Consider the following 20,171-nt stretch of genomic DNA (forward strand, 5'->3'; position numbering starts at 1 on the left):
CATAGTCTCACGAGATTATTCTGTATATATCATACCAATATTATCTAGCTTATAACTCTACGGAGTTTTCTGCTAATTATATACAAATCTTAAGTCTACATTAGTCTTAAGCCCAGTACTGATGTTACATGTACTTTGGGTCGCTTCTCCACTTGGAGTCGCTTTTATGCTATGATTTTATTATCATATTATCTAAATATTGTAGTACCCCCATCTATGGCAGCTGGTAGAACTTATGTATTATAGCAGCAGGAATTATCTTAATGACAGTGCCATTATGAAGTTCCCGTAGGGGGTTATTACATATATAAATCACTAATTATTGAAATCCAACGTATTCTGTTTTCCCACCTCCGTTTCCGTAGGATTCTACAAGCAAAAGACCATGAGTCAGGATAAGAAAAAATATGTAATTTTCTGAATAAAATTGATATTTTATACTTATCCTGACTCATGAGGTAAGCCCTCCCAGCCTCCCCACATAACACTTTTGGATTTCCCTGTAAATTCAAGTGTTGGGCTCGTTATACAGGAGAGAGTGAACCATGTGGGAAGAGGTGGCGCCTCCTTTCCCGTGCATTCGGAAAGGGAAGTAACTCGTGGTGAGTACTAATTAGTGATTTTACATTGAAGGGAGCTTCAATTAGGGAAATACAAGTGTTCCACTATGTTCGCAAGAAGAAGAAGACAAGCAAAAGAGCATGAGTCAGGATAAGTATAAAATATCAATTTTATTCAGAAAATTACATTTTTCCAAAAACAATCAAAATTATATTGATTTTGTTTGTGTGTGTCAAGAACTGACCACAGGCTTTAAAATCTACCCTGTATCCCCAGGGCATGGTCGAAATGACTGAAGTACATGTACTGTAGGAATTGCTAGAGAAATGGGTTTTTTGGCTATAGCATTTTATACCAAGTACTACTGTTGAAATGCAAAATAACCGATTGTCGACCTAAAGCTAACCAAAAGTCTGTTTAATCGTCTTTATGTCATTTATGTCAAGAATTACAAGGGAATTTGACGATGTAAAATGATGGACATGGTGAAAATAAATTGATGGACATGTTTAGATATTGTTAAGGGGTAGTCCCGCCCTTATTATGTATCACAGCTCAGATTCTTTTCGGCATACTGTCTACAAGGGTTGAAGGGTGTGATTTTTTCAGTCCATACCAGTGTTTCTTCAGTGATTCCCGTAGTTGTTTACTGGATGTTGGCATGTCCTGAGCTATTTTCTTGCCAATGATATCTCAGAGGGCCTTTAAGGGATTCATGTCGTGGGAGTCTCCGAGACAGTCAAGTAGATTAACTCCCTTGCCAGCCAGTAATGCACAAGTTGATTTTGAATTATGCGCAGGGGCAGTATCTTGTTGAAATGTGAATTCACTTCCATGAAATACAAGACAGGAACCATGTTCTCTGATGTCTTTGATGATTTTTGGCTCATATCTCTGGCTGTTTAGTGTACCGTTGTGTTTCAGAATTCCTGGGCCATTTGGACACATCATTTCCCAAACATGAACTTTGGGTGGGTGTTTTACAGTTGTTTGCAGACAATAACGCATGTACCTTTCATGAGTTAAACACCTCACTTTCATTTGTCAACGATTTGAGAAGCACCTGAAGATTGATTCATCTGAGAAAAGAACTTTGTTCCATTCTGGCACTTCAACATGTCGGTATCGCCGAGTCCACAATAATGTCTTCTTTCTCTGAGTTTCATTCAGTAGAGGTTTCGACATGGAATGTAACACTTGAGTCCAAAATTGCAAAGTGTCTCAGAGATGGTCATCTGGCTGACCCGTCGACCCCGAGTTGTGTGCAGTCTTCTGTGCAGAATGTTCAGGGCTGCATATCTCTCACGCAGATCTCTTTTCTGATGATTCAATCTCCACGTAGTGACGTTCATTTCTGCTTGCCTGATCCGTGGTAGTCCTCAACCGACCCTGTAAGTGTATATTTCTTGTACAGTTTTATCATGCTTTGCTCATATTTTTCTGCAATAGACTTTTCCATGACAAACCAGTGTCTCTTAGAGTAATAATTTGGGTCCTTTCGAAAATGTCCATTTCTTCTGTTTATCACCTGCCATTCTGTAAAGCAATGAACCAAAATGATTTACAAAACATTTTTCATTAAATATCACACTTGAATTACTAACAATTATATGGGAATTACAATCCCATAAGTTTAACAAGATAAAAATGTCTGTAACTTTAACAGAAATAAGTTTGAACTCAATACTAAACCGAAAGGAGTTCTTAAAGATAAAGGAAGAATTTACCTTCAGCGATGTAATAAATATAAACCTATTTACTCACGTTTTCTACTGCTCGGATCGCTTCAGGGTCATGACCCCAGTTCCAGGGGTGATGTCATAGGAGGCATGGGGAGGTCATAATTAACATCACTTTTCAAAATTACCAATGTTGGTGGCAACATAGGCAATTGTGTAAACATTTCAAACTATAAACTCATAATTATTAGGGACTGAAATTGTAATAGATTCCTCATAAAGTCTCACACACCATCTCAAATATGAGTTAAATGGACATTGGGTTAGCAGCTGTATCTGAGTTTTGAACTATTTTATTGTTAATATCTTCTGTTGTCAGTTGCATGAGAAAAGCAAGTTGGAAGTCCAGTGACTGAGAAGTAACACATACTTCAGATATATACAAATGCAGTTCGAAAATGAAATTCACACTAAGTATGACATCTTATTCATAAAAAAAATAAGTCATCCCCAAATTACCATATGTTTGTTTTGTAAACCTTGATACACAGGCATGTCTGCTGACATTTACAGTGAGATTTACTTTGAGGTGACGGGGACTGGTGTTGATTAATGCTAGGTTCACATTGTCGTACGATCTGTTACCAACGCCACGATTGGCCATTCGTAGCTGATCGTAGAATTTCTCTGAAATTTCAGATTTGGATACAAGGTGATGAGAGTCAATACGTTCTGATACGATTTGTTGCTCTTGGATGCGATATTGTCACGATTGGTTCTCCCGTTCAGATACGATCACACATTGTGATAGGATTGTCCCGATTGAGTCCATGATTGGGTCGCGATCTGACACAATTATCATAATCGAGGTCCCTGATTTGGGACGATCTGGTACGTGCAGGTGCGTGCTGATACGTTCATCATAAACTGATGCTCTCCGTTGTGATAGGATATGATTGTGGTCGCGATGTCTTTCACAATCACAGTCCAGGGTGATCACGATTTGAGCTATGATTGGTCCCAGACTGGTATATATACAGCCCGACTGACCATGGACTTAATTGTTTCTTGAACTTCTACACCCCACACTTGTGAACATTACAACCCACAAACATTGCTGATGGCAGGAGTTGAGGATTATGACAACGTGACATTTGCAGTATAACTGTATGCTTACGAGCAGCAGCCAGACCAGCATCAACTCCTAACTCAAAGGGCCAGGAGAGCTGCAGTCAGTCACTGCTGGTTGCGACCATGGCTCACAGAGGAGAGGAGACAACAGTTTGGTAAGTGTTCCAGCCTCCTAGACCCCTATTTGAGGCTGAAAGTTCCAGTCACGTTCCATAACTACACAAGGTTAACACCACAGCTCTTCAATGAAATCTTGTAGAGGATATCCCTAGCAATCGACAGGGAAGTCACCAGTTTCAGGCAAACTGTCTCACCTGGACTGAAAGTGGCAGTGACACTGAGGCACCTTGCCACTGGAGACACCTATCGGTCGCTTGTGTATGTCTTCATGTGTGGAGTGTCCACCATCTCGGAGATAGTTCCAGAAGTGTGCCAGGCAATTGTGTTTAACCTACCTGTGACCCCTGAAGCCTGGAAAGCCGCAGCTAACCAGTTCGATCAGAGATGGAATAACCCCCACGCCATTTGGGCCCTGGTTGACAAACACATTGCTATCAAGAAGCCACCTGAAACTGGCAGCCTGTACTTCAATTGCAAGGGCTTCTTTTCGATACCACTCCTAGCTCTGGTGGATGCAGATTACAAGTTTGTGTGGATCGAGCTTGGTGGAAAAGGACACATGTCAGATGCTAAGATATGTGGCGACTTTGGGCTGTTCAACGGCATGGAAGAAGAAGCCCGAGGACTGCAAGCTCTGATGACCACCAAGACATGCCTTTCTTCATCCTTGGGGATGATGCCCTCGCACTCTGGAACTATCTCATGAAGCCATACAGCAGAAGAAGGATGTCCTGGAAGGAGAGGAATTTCAACTACAGACTCTCAAGGGGGAGAGAGTGGTGGAAATCCTGGCCAATAGATTCAGGTGTCTCCTCAGGACTCTAGAGCAGAAGCCCAACACTGTGAAGGATATAGTGGAGGCGGCAGTGGCTCTGCACAACCTACTGAGGCTGAGGCATCCAAGCATTGCAGCACAAGAGGAGGACTATGAGGATGAAAAACACAATGTCATCTCAGGGGCATGGAGGGACCAAGTGGACTGGCAGATGTGGATCAACCTCCTGCAACCCGCATCTCATCTAGAGCAGATGCGGAGGATCAGAGAGAACTCCTGCAGGCCCATTAATTCTGATTTCCGGGACATATACGGGTGCAAGAACTTGCAACAGATCATAAGTGTCCGTGAAAAAGTGTTGATACTCGTATCAACTCACATTTACTCTATCAACTCATATCTACTTGTGAGTTATTCATGTCAGGTCGTGAGCAATGGGGTCTGACAGAGAGTCACAGATCATGACAGATCGTGGGAGAATCCAACACATCTCAACAGAGTGTAGTGTTTGCCATGTCCATGATTGTTTTCCATTCACCACGATATGGCAGCACGATTAGATGCGATATATTGCGCTTTGTTACTATGCAATACAATCTGATGCGATGGTCATGACTGACTATTAATCGTAGAAACGTAATACACAATTAATCGTAGAAATTTTTTGAACTGTCCAAACATTTTCTACGATTGCCACAACTGACCTCAAGATCTGATAGGATCACCACGATTAGTCCATGATTAAGATCACGATTTCAATCGTGGCGTGAATCGTGATAGTGTGAACATAGCATAATCACCTCTACTGATAGCTGGTTTCTCATGATGTGCCGACACGATATGGCTGAAATATTGCCGATGTGACTTAAAATCTTAACTCACTCACTCACTCATGATGTGTCAAATTATGTTTAAGTCTTCACATCATTTCACCAGGAAACAAAGGTTTTGAGAACAATCAAAGTTTCAAAACGACAGGCTATATTAGGTAGATATGAGTTATTTTTATTAAATATCTGTTTATATCCATGGGTATCGTTTTATCAAATAAAGCTAGAAACAACATCCCTGATGTGTCTTGCAGACAGTAGAGAGATGCTGACTAAAGTGTATGGCCAGTTGCTAAGTCTTGTCAGCTGATAGCTCCTGATAGTTGTGACCACGTGGGCCTTCAGCAGGTGCTACAGGATATCGGTGTTAAACAGAGATACTATCAACACAGTGTTATCACAGTATCAGGCATAACAATGCATCCATCCTTATTTTCAACTGTCTCTTCTATCGAAGTTGAATAATTAATAATGAATTATTTCTTGTTTTCCAGCATAGTCTGGATTCAATGTGGGTTGTCACACATTCCTTGTGTTCTCTGTAAGTAAGACATTCATATGATAATGGTCTGTTTGCTAACCACATTCATCAGTGTAGATTTGACTCAAAACAATAACAAATCTATCGGTTCATCTTTTTTTTATTTATTGTATCCATTTGTCAAAAATTGACAGTCGTCACATATAAAATATATTTAAAGGAATTGAGATTTGTATTAGAAAACAAACATAAATAGCATTCAAAAATATATGTATGTACATGGCCATCCTGCTGAAGGAAGTCACTGCATGAAGAGGACACTAGGATCTGAACCAACACCAGGTATTCCTTGATAGAAGGAACCTTTACACAGACCTGCAGGTTTTACTGGGGGATAGATGGGGAATGGGGGAGGTGGTCCTGACGAGGACACTAGGATCTGAACCAACACCAGGTATTGCTTGATAGAAGGGACCTTTACACAGACATCGATGTTTTACAGGGGAGGGTTGGGGGTCAAAAGTGGGGAGGATAACAACTGACTTGAAATAATGGCCATAATCTAATGTAAACCTTCCAATGTAGAACTATTGTGATCTGAAAAAACATACACAGCCTGAATATGGAAGTTTTCCTGCATGTTTTTATGTGTAAATGAGGGTGGTGCATTAATAACGTTTGGCGTACATTTTCTATACAGGGATGGCAACAGGAAAATCTATTTTCAGCTGAAAACGTAATATTGTGTCATCGAGTTGAGGGTTTCTCAATGGATTTAGATGATTCACAATTGAACAATTTGAAATAAAATCCGCGAGATGAGCAGAAAATTGCCATCCCTGTCTATATAAACAAAATATATGTCTGGCAATTCTACTGGTGTTAAACCTCCTCGTGTTCCTCCTCAACTGTTCAGCAGTATGTCTAGAAATGGTGATATGAGACAAAGGTGTATTTACTTCTGATTGACATAAACAAGCAGGATTGGATCATTTGAAGCATCCTATAAAGCTGAAAATGAGGTTGACCAATCACCGGCACTGTGTAAAGTATGTTAAAGGGACGGCATATCCTTATATCACAGATCATGTAGCACTAAACACTCAGCTAAATATGGACAACAGTTCTACATGCCTAGACACGTATCGTCGGTACACACAAATCATTCACGTCACAACACAATCTCTGTTTGTCAGGCATTGCTGCAGATACCCTTCTTATTGTCATGGACGGAAATAGACACAGAAATGGAAGGATTGTTTTGACACAACATTCTGAAGATCAATTTTGTAATCAGTGTGAGGATTGTTTTGACACAACATTCTGAAGATCAATTTTGTAATCAGTGTGGTGACAAATTTGTTGATCTGGACACCCCAGTTTCTGGGTGATTACTCCTCTGAAATCTTACAAACACATATGTACATATTACGCTACAACTATGACTGTTCAACAAGAATTTACATATAATTTTCTGCTCTTTGTTCCATTATTTCTTTTTCATTTTTCAGTATCTGTTACACATTTCTTCTGACAGTGACATGGAACATACAGTCAGTGATGTTTTGATAATCATATTGATCACAGCTGATTAAATTAAATAATGAAACATTTATACACTGGATAGGTAGGAAAGCTGAGCTTAATGCCTGAAAAACTAAGATTGTGCCTACTTTCAATAAACATTAAAATCACATTGGTAATACAACCCATATCACCAGTATCACATTCAACGAAAACATGTTCTGAGCATTGATGAGTATAAATTATGATATTATATAACTCAAATATATACTTCACTATCAAATGAATCATTGTTTGTAAAAAGATTATGTATTGTTTAACTTTTGATGGCTTTCTCCTGTAATTCCAATCAATACCACTACAAACAGATTCATGCCGTACAGTATTTGGCCATCCATTTACTATGGTAAACAGAATATATGTTGTGTAGATCAGTACAATACCTTTGGCACAGAGTGTTTGTTTTGTAAGGAAAACTTACTGTATTTGTGTTTTGATGTTTTCATCCTATAAAGGGTGGTTTGGAGAATGAAAATACATTAATCTATGTATATTTAGTTTATGATTGTGGATTTTGGTTTGGTCAAATCTGTAAGCCAAATAATATGCAAAACTTGGTTTAAAATTGTTTCAATAAAATTGTCTCTATTGCCAATAGGTGTAGAAGTACCCCCTTAACATGTGGAATTACATGTGTCTGACGTTCATGCTCACATATTACAATTTTCAATCAAAGTTTTGATTTGATATAAACTATTCATATTTTCTCCCCATGGTAGCTGTACCACGTTTCTACAACAATAAAGCACTATCATAACATAACGTAATATTTACACAAAAATAAATGGATTAAGCAGGTAATATACTCAAGACTAGAAATAATGTTACCTCTACATCAAGCACACATAACTATTTAGATTTCTCAGAGGTAATGTCTTTTCATTCATGTTAAATCACCATCATACTGTTTGTGTATGTGTTAAAAAGCTACGTATAAACAGAATTATACAAACTACAAGAATGGTATCAATCGAAAAAAGCCCAATTGCTTGCAAATGACTCAATTCCAGAAAACAACATATTTTGGATGATCCAGATGGATTACTATGACAGTGCAACATAAGAAGAACAATAGATTTGTTGTTTCACTTGATACGTATAATGAGGTAGGAATGAAGTGTAATGTCACATGTTGTGTTACATTGGACTATGTACAGAAGCAGATCCGCATAAAGACCCTATATAGATACATTTCAGAGTACCACTATTCTCAGAAAACTGACAAATATAGAGTACCCTCATCCTCAAATGTCAGCTGTATATGTCCTGCTAGCTGCTTCTTACTGAGGACATGTCCATATTTAATCTTTGATCACATAAAAACAGATTTATTTGGCTCTCACTGTCAACAATCATTATGGAGCTGCCTAACTGATGAGGAAGGGAAGTAACTCCGGCATGCACCAGTGAATATTTTTAGACATACTTAGAAGGTGAAAGAAGGGATGTTTGCTCAGATTAGGGAACTGATGTTCATATTTGGTCACAAGAGAATAAGAAGCCTCTATTCCCTAATTTGAAACATTTTAGATATGTTAATTTTGTTTCCAAAATATAATAATCATACATTTTCAATGACAGTTTATATGAAGTCGACCAGAAGCAAGAAGCAAGAAGCTGAGATACACCCTGGTATAAATAATGTGATAAACACGTGAAAACATTGTGCTTCAAATACCAGAACACGAATATTGAAGTAAGTGAAGGAATTTGTTAATATTATCAAGTTAAATACTGGTTAAAGCAGGTATTACATTGACATGTCAAGAAAACTGCCAGAACCTATATTTACAATCTGATTTTAATCTTTACCAATATCTACTCACTGCCAGTTTATAGAGACTCTTTAATATTTAAAACAATGTTTATAAGAAACAGAAGACATTTAAATGCATGGATAAATGTCATTCATATCATTAGTCATTAATCCATAACATGAGGAAAGTATTTCAAATGATTTCATGTTGTAAACTGCAAATGTCAGCACATTGACAAATTAGGAATTTCTTCACACAACAGTTTCATAAAACCGTGATATCAACACACTCACTGGATAAATAAATACTAATTAGTGTTTCAGATTAATTTTCATTGGTAATTAGATAGATCATATACTACTGACTGTCATTCTCTCAATCCCTACCATTAATAATTATGCCAGACCAATTCAGTTCTAGTTTTGGGGTGAAAAACATCCTCAGAGGCAGCATCCTAAGGCAGAGGCAGAAAATACAAAAATACATATCAGAACTGATCTGAAATGACTATTAAATCAATATGATCACAAAAAATATATTAAAATTAAATAGTTCCTTTCAACAATCTTACATTTTAATCATAATATCTGCATTATACAGGGAATCTTCATATAAAAAATCAGAAAATATATTGGTCTGGCCTTAACAAAAATGCATAACTTGATTAAGATTGTTTTATGTTATACAATGTCTCGTATGAAATAACTTAATAACTTGAGGAAATAAATACACAACACTATGACATAATGGTACTTGCAAAACCAACAAGTTGATAACACCATTCCACAATGTACAAAGAACATTTGATATCGGCTAAAATGGGACGGAGGAATTTGGCAACCATTGGTATAAAAATGTAAAGGCACATGTACAAGAAAAGAAAATTTGTTGTTCCATAATTCAATATTAACATTCAAAACAAAATGTGTACAACTAGACACTGAAGACATTCACATGACCAGTTACTGTTGTAGTCATCACTGATTTGGCACATGGTGTTGCTAATATCTACACATATACAACATACACGCAATTCAAATCCAAGATTGATCATTCAGTAGCACTTGGAACCCTGGGATAGATTGTGTCTTTATCACAGTTTCTGATTGGCTGAACCTTCAACAACTGACCTCGCACATGGACGGATAACATTATGAAGGGTTGACATGAGCCCACCCCAGCTGTGTGGCTAGATACACCTCTAGCCAGGGAATCACAGGGCAACACGAAGGCAGCAGTGAGGCATCTCAGTTAGTTCAGTCTTCAAGAACAGATGTCGAGACACCATTATCAGCAGTTTATAGATGAGCATCACAGAAGACATATGGATCTGTAGATATTTGTGGGAACATCTCAGAAGACTTGTGAATCTGCAGACATTCCAAGGAACAGCACTTAAGACTTGTGGATTATAGGCATTGCTTGGAACATCTCAGAAGACTTGTTAATCTGCAGACATTCCCAGGAACTTCTCAGAAGACTTGTTAATCTGCAGACATTCCCAGGAACATCTCAGAAGACTTGCTAATCTGTAGACATTCCTAGGAACATCACTTAAGACTTGTGAAACTGTGAACATTCCCAGGAACATCTTAGAAGTCTTGTTGATCTGTAGACATTCCTTGGAAAATCACAGGAGACTTGTGGCCTTATACAGAACTCCACTGAACAACACTAAAGACTTGTGGACCTGGTGTTGAGCAGAACATCACAGAAACTGTTAGACCTGGCCTGTGGACTGTTGGAGGCGGTGGAAGGTTTTGGCATTTGGTTTTGTCAGTAGTGGCACATTGCTTACAGTCATCATTTTAGGAACACTATGTACAAATGGTTACAGACCTTTGGTGTGATTGAGGTACTATGTAGAGTCCACTCCGTGTCAGGTATGCATGATGCACAGCAAGTAATACTCATTTCAACACAGTTGTGTCATCTTGATATAGTCTTAGGTTATCACCTGTTTTCACCATGCAGGTTTTGAAAATCTCACATTTTTGGTTGTGTCACGTTTTTTCTCCTGCATATTTTTCATCGCCACAGCTTCTGAACGTTCCCCTTCATAGCTATGAGGACGTACTTCATGTGTCTCGGTCACTGGTTTCCTTGGAGATATTGTTGGAGGTGTAACGGAAGTTCGACCAGCGAGATGTTTGTCTTTCCCTGCAAACTGACTCTTGCCCTTGAAGTTGTGCTGGAATTTCTCAAAGGTGCTCTTTTTTTTGACTGGTGGCTTTCGTTGAGGGCTATTTTGCTTTGTTTCCCAACCTTTGAGTTCTTTTTCAATCTTCCTCATTTGATGATCTTCTTCTACCTCAAGCTTTTCAATCTACAATGTGACCAATACATAACATTAATTTAGCTCGTAAAACCATTTGTGTAATCATAAAGTGGGCCTAAAATCACTGTATGTGGTAATGACTATAAGTCTCCATATGATCTCAATACTGGTTTCAGCAGTGTCGCAATAATAAGAATGAATAGATACATTACTTTCTGAAATACAACAGACAGTTTCTGCTGTGAATGCATGCAGGGGTTTTACAACAGAATGGATAATCATGGTTGTGAGTAATGTCTGCGGATATCATGTGACTCTGACGAGACTGACCCTGTCGAAGCGGTTGAGCAGATGCTCCCAGCGAGGTACAGCATTGTCCAGCTGGTGTTCCAGGTACAGGGCTTGTTCCTCTGACAGTACTGGATCACTGCCGCTGCTGAGAGATGAGGAGATGCTGGAACGCCGGGACGTGCTACTGGCTCGACTCGGCAGGGACGGATGCCCCTTGAACCGGACTGATCGGAATGCCTGCAAGCACATTTCTAATCATGTGAAATGTTACAAAAATTTTGTACCTTTCATATCAAACCATGGAAGCACTATTGACTAGTAAAACTGTGAAAGTATTTGAAGTAACAATTACAGGTCCCATAACCCTTGACTCAGTCGGACAGGGAGACAGCTTGTGACTTTTGGAGAGGAAATGTGATTATTTAGACACAGTATAAAATACAATAGCCTTTCAGATGGAATTTTACTTTATCCAGCAATTTCCTGGTTTTTAGGGTCTGCTGATCCATACACCGAGGAAACAAAACGCCATATGTAAGTTACACTCACAGGTTTCTGTTTAGTGATGCCTGCCCACAGCTTGAACCTCTTCATCATGAACTCGATCATCTCATGGTCCTGTGTGTCCAGGGTAGACTTGAAGAACAAGGACTGGTGGGTGATCTTGTACGTGTCCAGCATCACGGCAATCACCAGTCCGATGAACAGCCCGTAGGCGAAGGCGTAGAAGGAGTAGAAGTAGAAGTGGGTCATGACGGGCCAGTGGTGGAGGAAATGCAGGAAATCAAACGACCCACGTATGACTCCCATCAGGGAAAGTAGGGCTGACTGAAAGCTTGCGAAGCCCCTGGTGGTCATTCCAAAATACTGAAAACGATATTATATGTGTTTAATACCAGAATAAGACATAACTGTTGTTTTATTGTGAAATTAATGTGCAATAGCATAATCTTGTCTGGGCGAGAAGGAACAGTGGTTGATACCATTTGCAATGATCCATCTGGGGTAAAGGACACTATCAGCCAGGTATGTCCAGGCAAGGGTTACACTGATATAGAATCCTTACTAAACATATCCTTAGTTACTGTAATCCCTGCAAACCTTACTGCAAGGCAGACCCATCTATTCAATGTACCTGGGCCCCGTTTCAGAAAGTTATCGTAGTGCCTTGACTGTAGTACCTCCTATACTGTAACAAAGACTTACAAAGGTCGTAGCACTACCATAGCTCTCTGAAACGGGACCCAGGTATCCAAGCTATGCTATGTACCAGGTATTTCACCTATGCTATGTACCAGGTATCCAAGCTATGCAACGTACCAGGTATCCAAGCTATGCTACGTACCAGGTATCCAAGCTATGCTACGTACCAGGTATCCAAGCTATGCTATGTACCAGGTATCCCACCTAGTCTACGTACCAGGTATCCAAGCTATGCTACGTACCAGGTATCCAAGCTATGCTACGTACCAGGTATCCAAGCTATGCTACGTACCAGGTATCCCACCTATGCTACGTACCAGGTATCCAAACTATGCTACGTACCAGGTATCCAAGCTATGCTACGTACCAGGTATCCCAGTTGGGCGGAGGACATCAGACCCAGCAGGAATATTAATGTACAGCCGGCCAGCTTCCCCAGCGCATTCGAGATTGTCTTCCCATATGCATGGAACATAGGGAAGAAGCGTAACTGTCGCACGACCTGTAAAATACACACATCTTTAACTTTCCAATCTTCCTGCAAATCAGTGAATGATTGTGGCCACTATTATGAGGAAACAGGAGGTTTAAGTCAAATTAATAGATTTGATGTTGATGTTGATGTTGATAGCTATAGGCTTGTTAACACCATACACCTTTCTATGCTGTTTAAAGTATGATCTACTCTTGATCTGGTGACAACTTTGTTGAAAACACATGGAGTAGTATTGTTGCATGCATAAATTAGTATGTCTGATCACTTAGACAACTAGGAGTTAGTTGCTGTAAGGTATGCATCATAACTGGTGCTGGTGATAGGGAGGGGGTTCACACCTGTACCCCCTTCTGGATCCGTATATGCTGTACACTATGTCAGGGTACAATATGTATCTTGCTGGTAACTTGTCATATGATATACCATACACTAGCTACAAGCCATGATAGAGTGAGTGAGTTTAGTTTTACGCCGCACTCAGCAATATTCCAGCTATATGACGACGGTCTGTATATAATCTAGTCTGGACCAGACAATCTAGTGATCAACAGCATGAGCATCGACCTGCGCAATTGGGAACCGATGACATGTGTCGAGTCCTGGCCACCCGATCCCGTTAGTTGCCTCTTACGACAAGCATGGGTTACTGAAGGTTCATTATACCAGGACCTTCACAGGTCTCCATGATAGAGAGTCGTACTGCATCATTATGGAAATGTACAAACATATATTCTGGAAATGTAAGTCAACATACCAATATTCCTTTGAAGTAGTATTATTGTTAGAAGGCATTAATCAGGACCACCATATCTACAAGACTTCACAATGATCAACATCCCGTTTTCATCAGCACTGACTGATACAGTTCTCATCATTTACACATGTATACCCTTTTCTTATGGTGCCATATTCAGGTTATATACATACATGCTTCCTTAAACTTTCCAACTCAAGTAGAAGTGCAGATTCATCTGTGTAACTATCTAAATGGCAAGCCACTGACATTACTTCTCCACCAGAGAGTGAATCGAAACATTTGGGAAACAATTCACACTTTAGTTGGTTGGTTGGTTGGTTGTTTATCGCCACTCTCAGCATAATTCAGCTATATGGCGTGGTCTGTAAATAATTGAGTCTGGACCAGACAATCCAGTGATCAACAGCAAGAGCATCAATCTACACAAATGGGATACGATGACATGTGTCAACCAAGACAGTGAGTCATACCACCCAATCATGTTTGTTGCCTTTTTCGACAAGCATGGGTTACTGAAGACCAATTCTAAACTGGATCTTTTGAATCTGGATCTTCATGGGTAAATTCACATTTTAAGTGTTTATTTGTATTTCAGTTCATGATATATCTGTCAACTGTACACAGATTGCATTAAACAGAAAGGTAAATAAACATTAACTTGCCCAGAGTGTGGTATCTGTTGGTTATACATTCCTTGCTATATCAGCTAATACACCAACAGTGTTGTGGAAAGTGTCACCCCACAATGAACCTGCTGTTGTATTGGTGTATACTCATTGACAAGTATAAGGTGTAACTCTTGTGTGCTAAATCGCTAGTGAATTATTAAAGCTGTATATTAGTGCCTATATTTGAGGCTTGAGCCCTAGTGTCATCAACAGGTGACTAAATGTTACCTTCAGGAATATTAGGAACAACAGCCATGCATGCAGCATACGCATAACATCATGCAAGTGTGCGGGCATCTCAAAGTTTGTGAAATCATTCTTGTGAGCAGTGTAGTAACCAAATGTGTCTGTTGCCGTGACAACACAAGCCATGTAGAGGCCAATACACACAACTGTCAACACCACGATGACTAGATCTAACCAGTTCCAGAACTGCTTCACAAACTGGGCTCGTTCTTCTCGTATTGTGAACCCAAGATGGACAAACAGGTAGATGGCGCAGAGCAGGAACAGAACCTGGAGAGCAAGTGGCAAATCAGACTCAATACATGTTAGGGATCAGGTATTGGTTTCTAGGGAGACACTGACCTATTTAACTTGAAAATGGACAAAATGGAGAATAATTATGGCTGTGCTATAAACACACTGCCATTTTGAAACCCTGTCAGTTCTTTATGTTTATTATTAAAGATTTACTTTGCTAAAAATTTAAGAATCATAGTGGTAAAAAATGATTCATCTGATTTACAGCCAGTGTTTGCTGAAGGTTCACTCAACCTACTTCAGTATGTTGAACTGCCAGAGCTTCAAGGTGAAAGGTTGGAATCAAGAGTGGAAGATATGCATTTAATGATACTATTACACACAACAATATTACACAAAGTTTGGGAGTGGTATGAGCATATACTTTGTACTTTTATGGTAAAAATGTAGAAGAGAAAACCCATAGAAACAACACATAAAAAACAGCATGCAAGCAGCCCAGGAGGGTCATCACACAACCTTAGTGTTCACAGACAATCAGCAGTATCATCCTAAGGTCTTTGTAACCTTCACTTCACAGTATTCTTCACACAAGTTGCACATCAGTTTGAAAGAATCTTTGCTTTCATTGCAAGGTTACCATAGAATTGACAAAACTATTTTCCATTTTTTGTTCCAACAATTTGATAATTCTGAGAAGGTTGATGATAAGTGGGAATGTCTTACCTCACTGACCATGAGGGGATCGACTCTGCCGGGGATGAAGCGTAGGAGTTTGATGGTTGATACATACTGACTAGAGAGGGCGCCTCCTGCAGGACAATCACATGTCATCATTATGTAGGTATTCGAAACCAAGCCAGATACACAGAGAAATACAGGACCTTGACACAAACATTTGATGCTAGGGCTGCAACGATTCACCCAGACCTCGATTCGATTCGATTGTCAATACTGGACCCTTGATTCGATCATTTTCGATTCAATTCTTCATACAAGTAAAAACATTAGATTTCATTTAACTCTGAGAGTTCAAGTGTCAGCTTTTTTTATGTGAAATCCATCTTCAACTTGACGATGTCTACTAACGACAATGCTCATTGGATAATTAGCTCGGCGTCAACCAATCATGTTTCGCCTTATTTCTGTGCTTGAAACTGATCGAGTTGGATTAAAAATTACATTCTCACTGTGTGGAAACAATTGAAATAGAAATTCAAATATCGAATCGAAATAGTGATAATGGTTATTGAAAATCGAAACTAAGATGTCAGATTTGATTTTCGATGAATCAAATCGTTTGATGCTATTCCTGAGATCTTCATTTCTCACATAGGTATATTTTAATCATAATACAAAGTCCAATTTAATGTAAATTGTTGCAAGTAAGTTGAAAATGATATTTTTCGTAATGGTAAATTGTTTGATGACCAGATGCCTGAAACAAACCATGAACAACACATGTTCTTGATTCTTAAACAATACTTCCTTTGCATTCCAGTCGTCTGGTATGGGAGATCACTGAGCAAAATATTAGGATCAAATATTTGAGAAAAAAAAGTTAAATTTTGTTCAGTAATAACATATGTGACAGGATGAAATGTTTGTATATATTTAGTGTTTTATTCTTTAGTTTTAACTGAAGTAAATATTCAGTTTAGTGTATTTTAAACATTATATACTTCACTCTTCAGCTTCTCTTAACCCATCTCTCAGCTTACTGCATGAGTTTTCTGCCTCAGCCACAATCACCCAGAGCACTGCCACACAATAGCCTGCCCAAGCGCGCCACTTACTGTCCCTTTGTCATAAACCTTGTTAGCTTACTGTCCCCTGTTTTAAGGTTTGAGTTTATTATCAGTTCATAACGTTTCAACTGTCAACTGGTCACAAGGCATTTGTGGATTTTGAATCTCACACGTTTTGAGTTAATTGGACATTTATAGGAGCTCTTGAGATCATTTCTGAAGGTTAGTCTATTTCCATACTGTTTGTAGTTTGTACATACTCATTGGATGTATACGCATATTGTGTTTATGCTTTGATAATTTGGCTGCTTTGTCATATTGTAAATATTGAGTAGTTTGTGATAACTAGTTGTGTTGCAGAATGTAATGCATTATAAGTCTAATTATTTACAAATGGTAAATAATTCAATAATTCAGTAAGCTATTTATCAGTGTTAAACTTAATCTTTAAGTACAATACAGCTGTCGTATGGATGTGTAAATGTATGAAAATATGAATGTGTAAATGTATGAATGTATAATGTGTAAATGTATGACTGCATAATGTGTGAATGTAAGAATGAAGCAGGGTTTTACCATTATATATATTTTAAATGTTTCTCATTAATCAGCAATAACTAAACGTATTTGTTGTATTGTTATTGCTGTCATTTGATTAGTCTGCACAATGTGTATATATGTTTCATTTATTCGTGGAGATGTAGGTGTATTGCTCGTGAAGCTGTCAGTGTGTACTGATTATACCCAGGTCCACACACTTGGTGGGTGTATTATATTTTATATATGCATTGTGTAATGTCTACATGATAAGAAATGCTTGTTTCCCTATATGATATGATATGTATATGCCTATCTATGTATGAATTAAAGTATAAATGGAATGTGTCATCAATGAAATATTGAGGCAATGTATATGGAATAGATTAGCAATAATGATATTTTGTAAATGGTTATATTTAAAGATATTAATGATTGATATTATCTATCAGCATATGTTTATGTTTTGTCTAAAGAATGTTTTAATTGTTTCAGGGTTTTGTACATGAACTATCAGAAATAAAGGGCCATAATGCGAACACCACCGTGTCTGTTCTAATGATGAAACAGTTCTGGTTTTACAAACAAGAAGTGAATTCTCAAGAAGTTTGACAACACATGAGTTCCTTTCAACGAGGCCTCAGAGTGATACCAAAAGCTGGAAGACCCGAGTCACATGAATATAACTTTCAGTTCCACAGCCTAAACACATCTCAATAATACACAGTCAATATGAACATGAGACAATACTGATAGCTGATCATGGAATTCAGTTCAAAACTAGGATGCTGACATTGACAGACATGTTTGTAAATACTTATCAAAAGGATGTATGGGTAGAAAATCGGTGTTTGTAAATCTTAGCAAAAAGACTCCTGGTGGAAAATCCGTGTGATGCCAATACGAAATGATAAAGAAAACCTCATTTTGGGAAGACTTTTGAATGAGTACACAATCCTGCCTCATGAGAAACACCTTTGAAAATAAATCAGCTCTATAAAACGATTCCAAAACTGCAAATCAGCAAAGATTACAGATGGTGAATGAGTGAGTCACTATGGCAACAACTGATATAGGCTATAATGATGATGATGACACACTCAAGGCAGTTCCACGTCCGCCATGCAGGGGTGTTGTGTACCTGTCAAGGGAAACTCCAGGAGGACTGTGACTGTAGTTGTGAGGTCGGCGGCAGCACTGTATAGAGAGAACTCGATGAACACAGCCCTTGTCCTGTAACAGACAGCTAATATGTAATTTATATTTATTTACCATCACACAATGCTAGTACAACACACTATAGTATTTACAATGAAACAGGATATTTGGTATGTTTGAAATGAACAGCCAACAGCCTGTGTATTTTACATATCATGAGAGAGAATAGCTCACACATGTTCATTTAGATTTTGATGTCCACACAAAATTTACTCAATTTCACACCAAGCACACTTTCTCCCTTTCCATGAAATCTATTTATAGCTGACACCAGTGTTGTGAATGCTCTTATTTCCATACCCACACAAAGAGCAGGGTAAAAAACACTAAACTCAATATTTTCCAATTTCTTTTCTCATATGAAGTAGAACAAAGCCCCCATATTAAGAGCCTCTGTTGTTACATGTAGTTTTCAAGCATGGCTGACATAATATTGTACATCAGACACAATACCTGACACAAATAAGTTTCCTTTAATCACAATCAACTTGACATCACTTTTGGGTCAATAACTTTTTCCTGGGTGAGTTGGGGATATCACTTAAGATTAGATTCTCCAGTAACACTTACCGCAGATTGATCCAGTCCTTATCAAATACATCACTGAGGATGCTGAGTGTCTCGTTGTAGGTGTTACCGAGAGTCATCACGTAGCCTCCACCGGAGTAGTGGAGGTCATGGCCATATTTTTCACGCCTAAGAGGAAAACGGCATTCAGTGTTGTAATGATGATGTTTTTAGACATCCTGCTGTCTACTATAATACTCAGAATCTAATTCTCTTTTCTCATTCAAGGTCCATATCTTTTTAACCCAGCACGATGAAGACCAAAGAAAAGACCTTATACTCCCTACAAAATACACTGTAACATTGTCCTCCTAAACATTCATGTTAATAAATTTTCATCAATAGTTAATTTACATATATCTCTTGATACAGTTTGTATATAAGTAAAACATGGAAATGCCTCATATTATTAATAAATTGGAACTGGAATCTTATTACTAATTTACTCTAGCCTTTAGACTATACAACAATGTTGAACATGTAGCGAGGACATTGCAATGGAGCATGAGTGGATGACCAATCAGAGAGGGTGACGTACATGTGAAGCTCTGGCGCTGTGAAGTATCTCCAGGTAACGTTGTTGCCCATGTTGTTGCTCCAGGCTTCGCCGTACGTGGCAGTATCCTCGGTGAAGCAGAGGTTTCCCTCACATGGTAATGCTGTCAGTGCTGGCAAGTGGAACTTGGCAAGGGGAGAGCTAATAGGACAATCATCTGAAAGTAGCAAGTTATCTCCCCTTACAGATGTGTGGTAACAGGTAAGACAGGTTTCAAACTTGATGGGAACCAGTAAACAGTTTGATAATGACACAACAGCCATGGTGCCCATCTACCTAACATAAACCTGATTTACCAAGGAGGCAAGGGAGTGTCAGAAGTGTATGATCCTATGATGATAGCAAGTATTTCTGTTAAAAACATGAGAATCTATGCTCATGATGACAGTCACTGGATTGTCCAGTCCCTGGTTTTATTATCACTGACCAAATATGTTTTACATGACAAGTC

The 20,171-nt window shown here is 38.6% G+C and overlaps 1 protein-coding gene across 1 annotated transcript in view; it reads right to left on the minus strand.

Moving 5' to 3' along the window:
• Positions 1-8,993: 8,993 nt before the first annotated feature.
• LOC124282131 (polycystin-1-like) overlaps positions 8,994-20,171 on the minus strand; it is a 65,917-nt gene continuing 54,739 nt past the window's right edge. The window contains 9 exon segments of the mRNA XM_046718105.1: positions 8,994-11,244; positions 11,527-11,724; positions 12,037-12,354; positions 13,058-13,192; positions 14,840-15,127; positions 15,821-15,906; positions 18,521-18,612; positions 19,168-19,293; positions 19,703-19,877. Coding sequence (XP_046574061.1) covers positions 10,882-11,244; positions 11,527-11,724; positions 12,037-12,354; positions 13,058-13,192; positions 14,840-15,127; positions 15,821-15,906; positions 18,521-18,612; positions 19,168-19,293; positions 19,703-19,877 — 1,781 coding nt within the window. The 3' untranslated portion in view covers positions 8,994-10,881.

This window comes from Haliotis rubra, unplaced genomic scaffold (genome assembly GCF_003918875.1).
Source record: "Haliotis rubra isolate DU_JTF1 unplaced genomic scaffold, ASM391887v1 Scf293, whole genome shotgun sequence".
In the NCBI taxonomy this organism is placed as follows: domain Eukaryota; kingdom Metazoa; phylum Mollusca; class Gastropoda; order Lepetellida; family Haliotidae; genus Haliotis; species Haliotis rubra.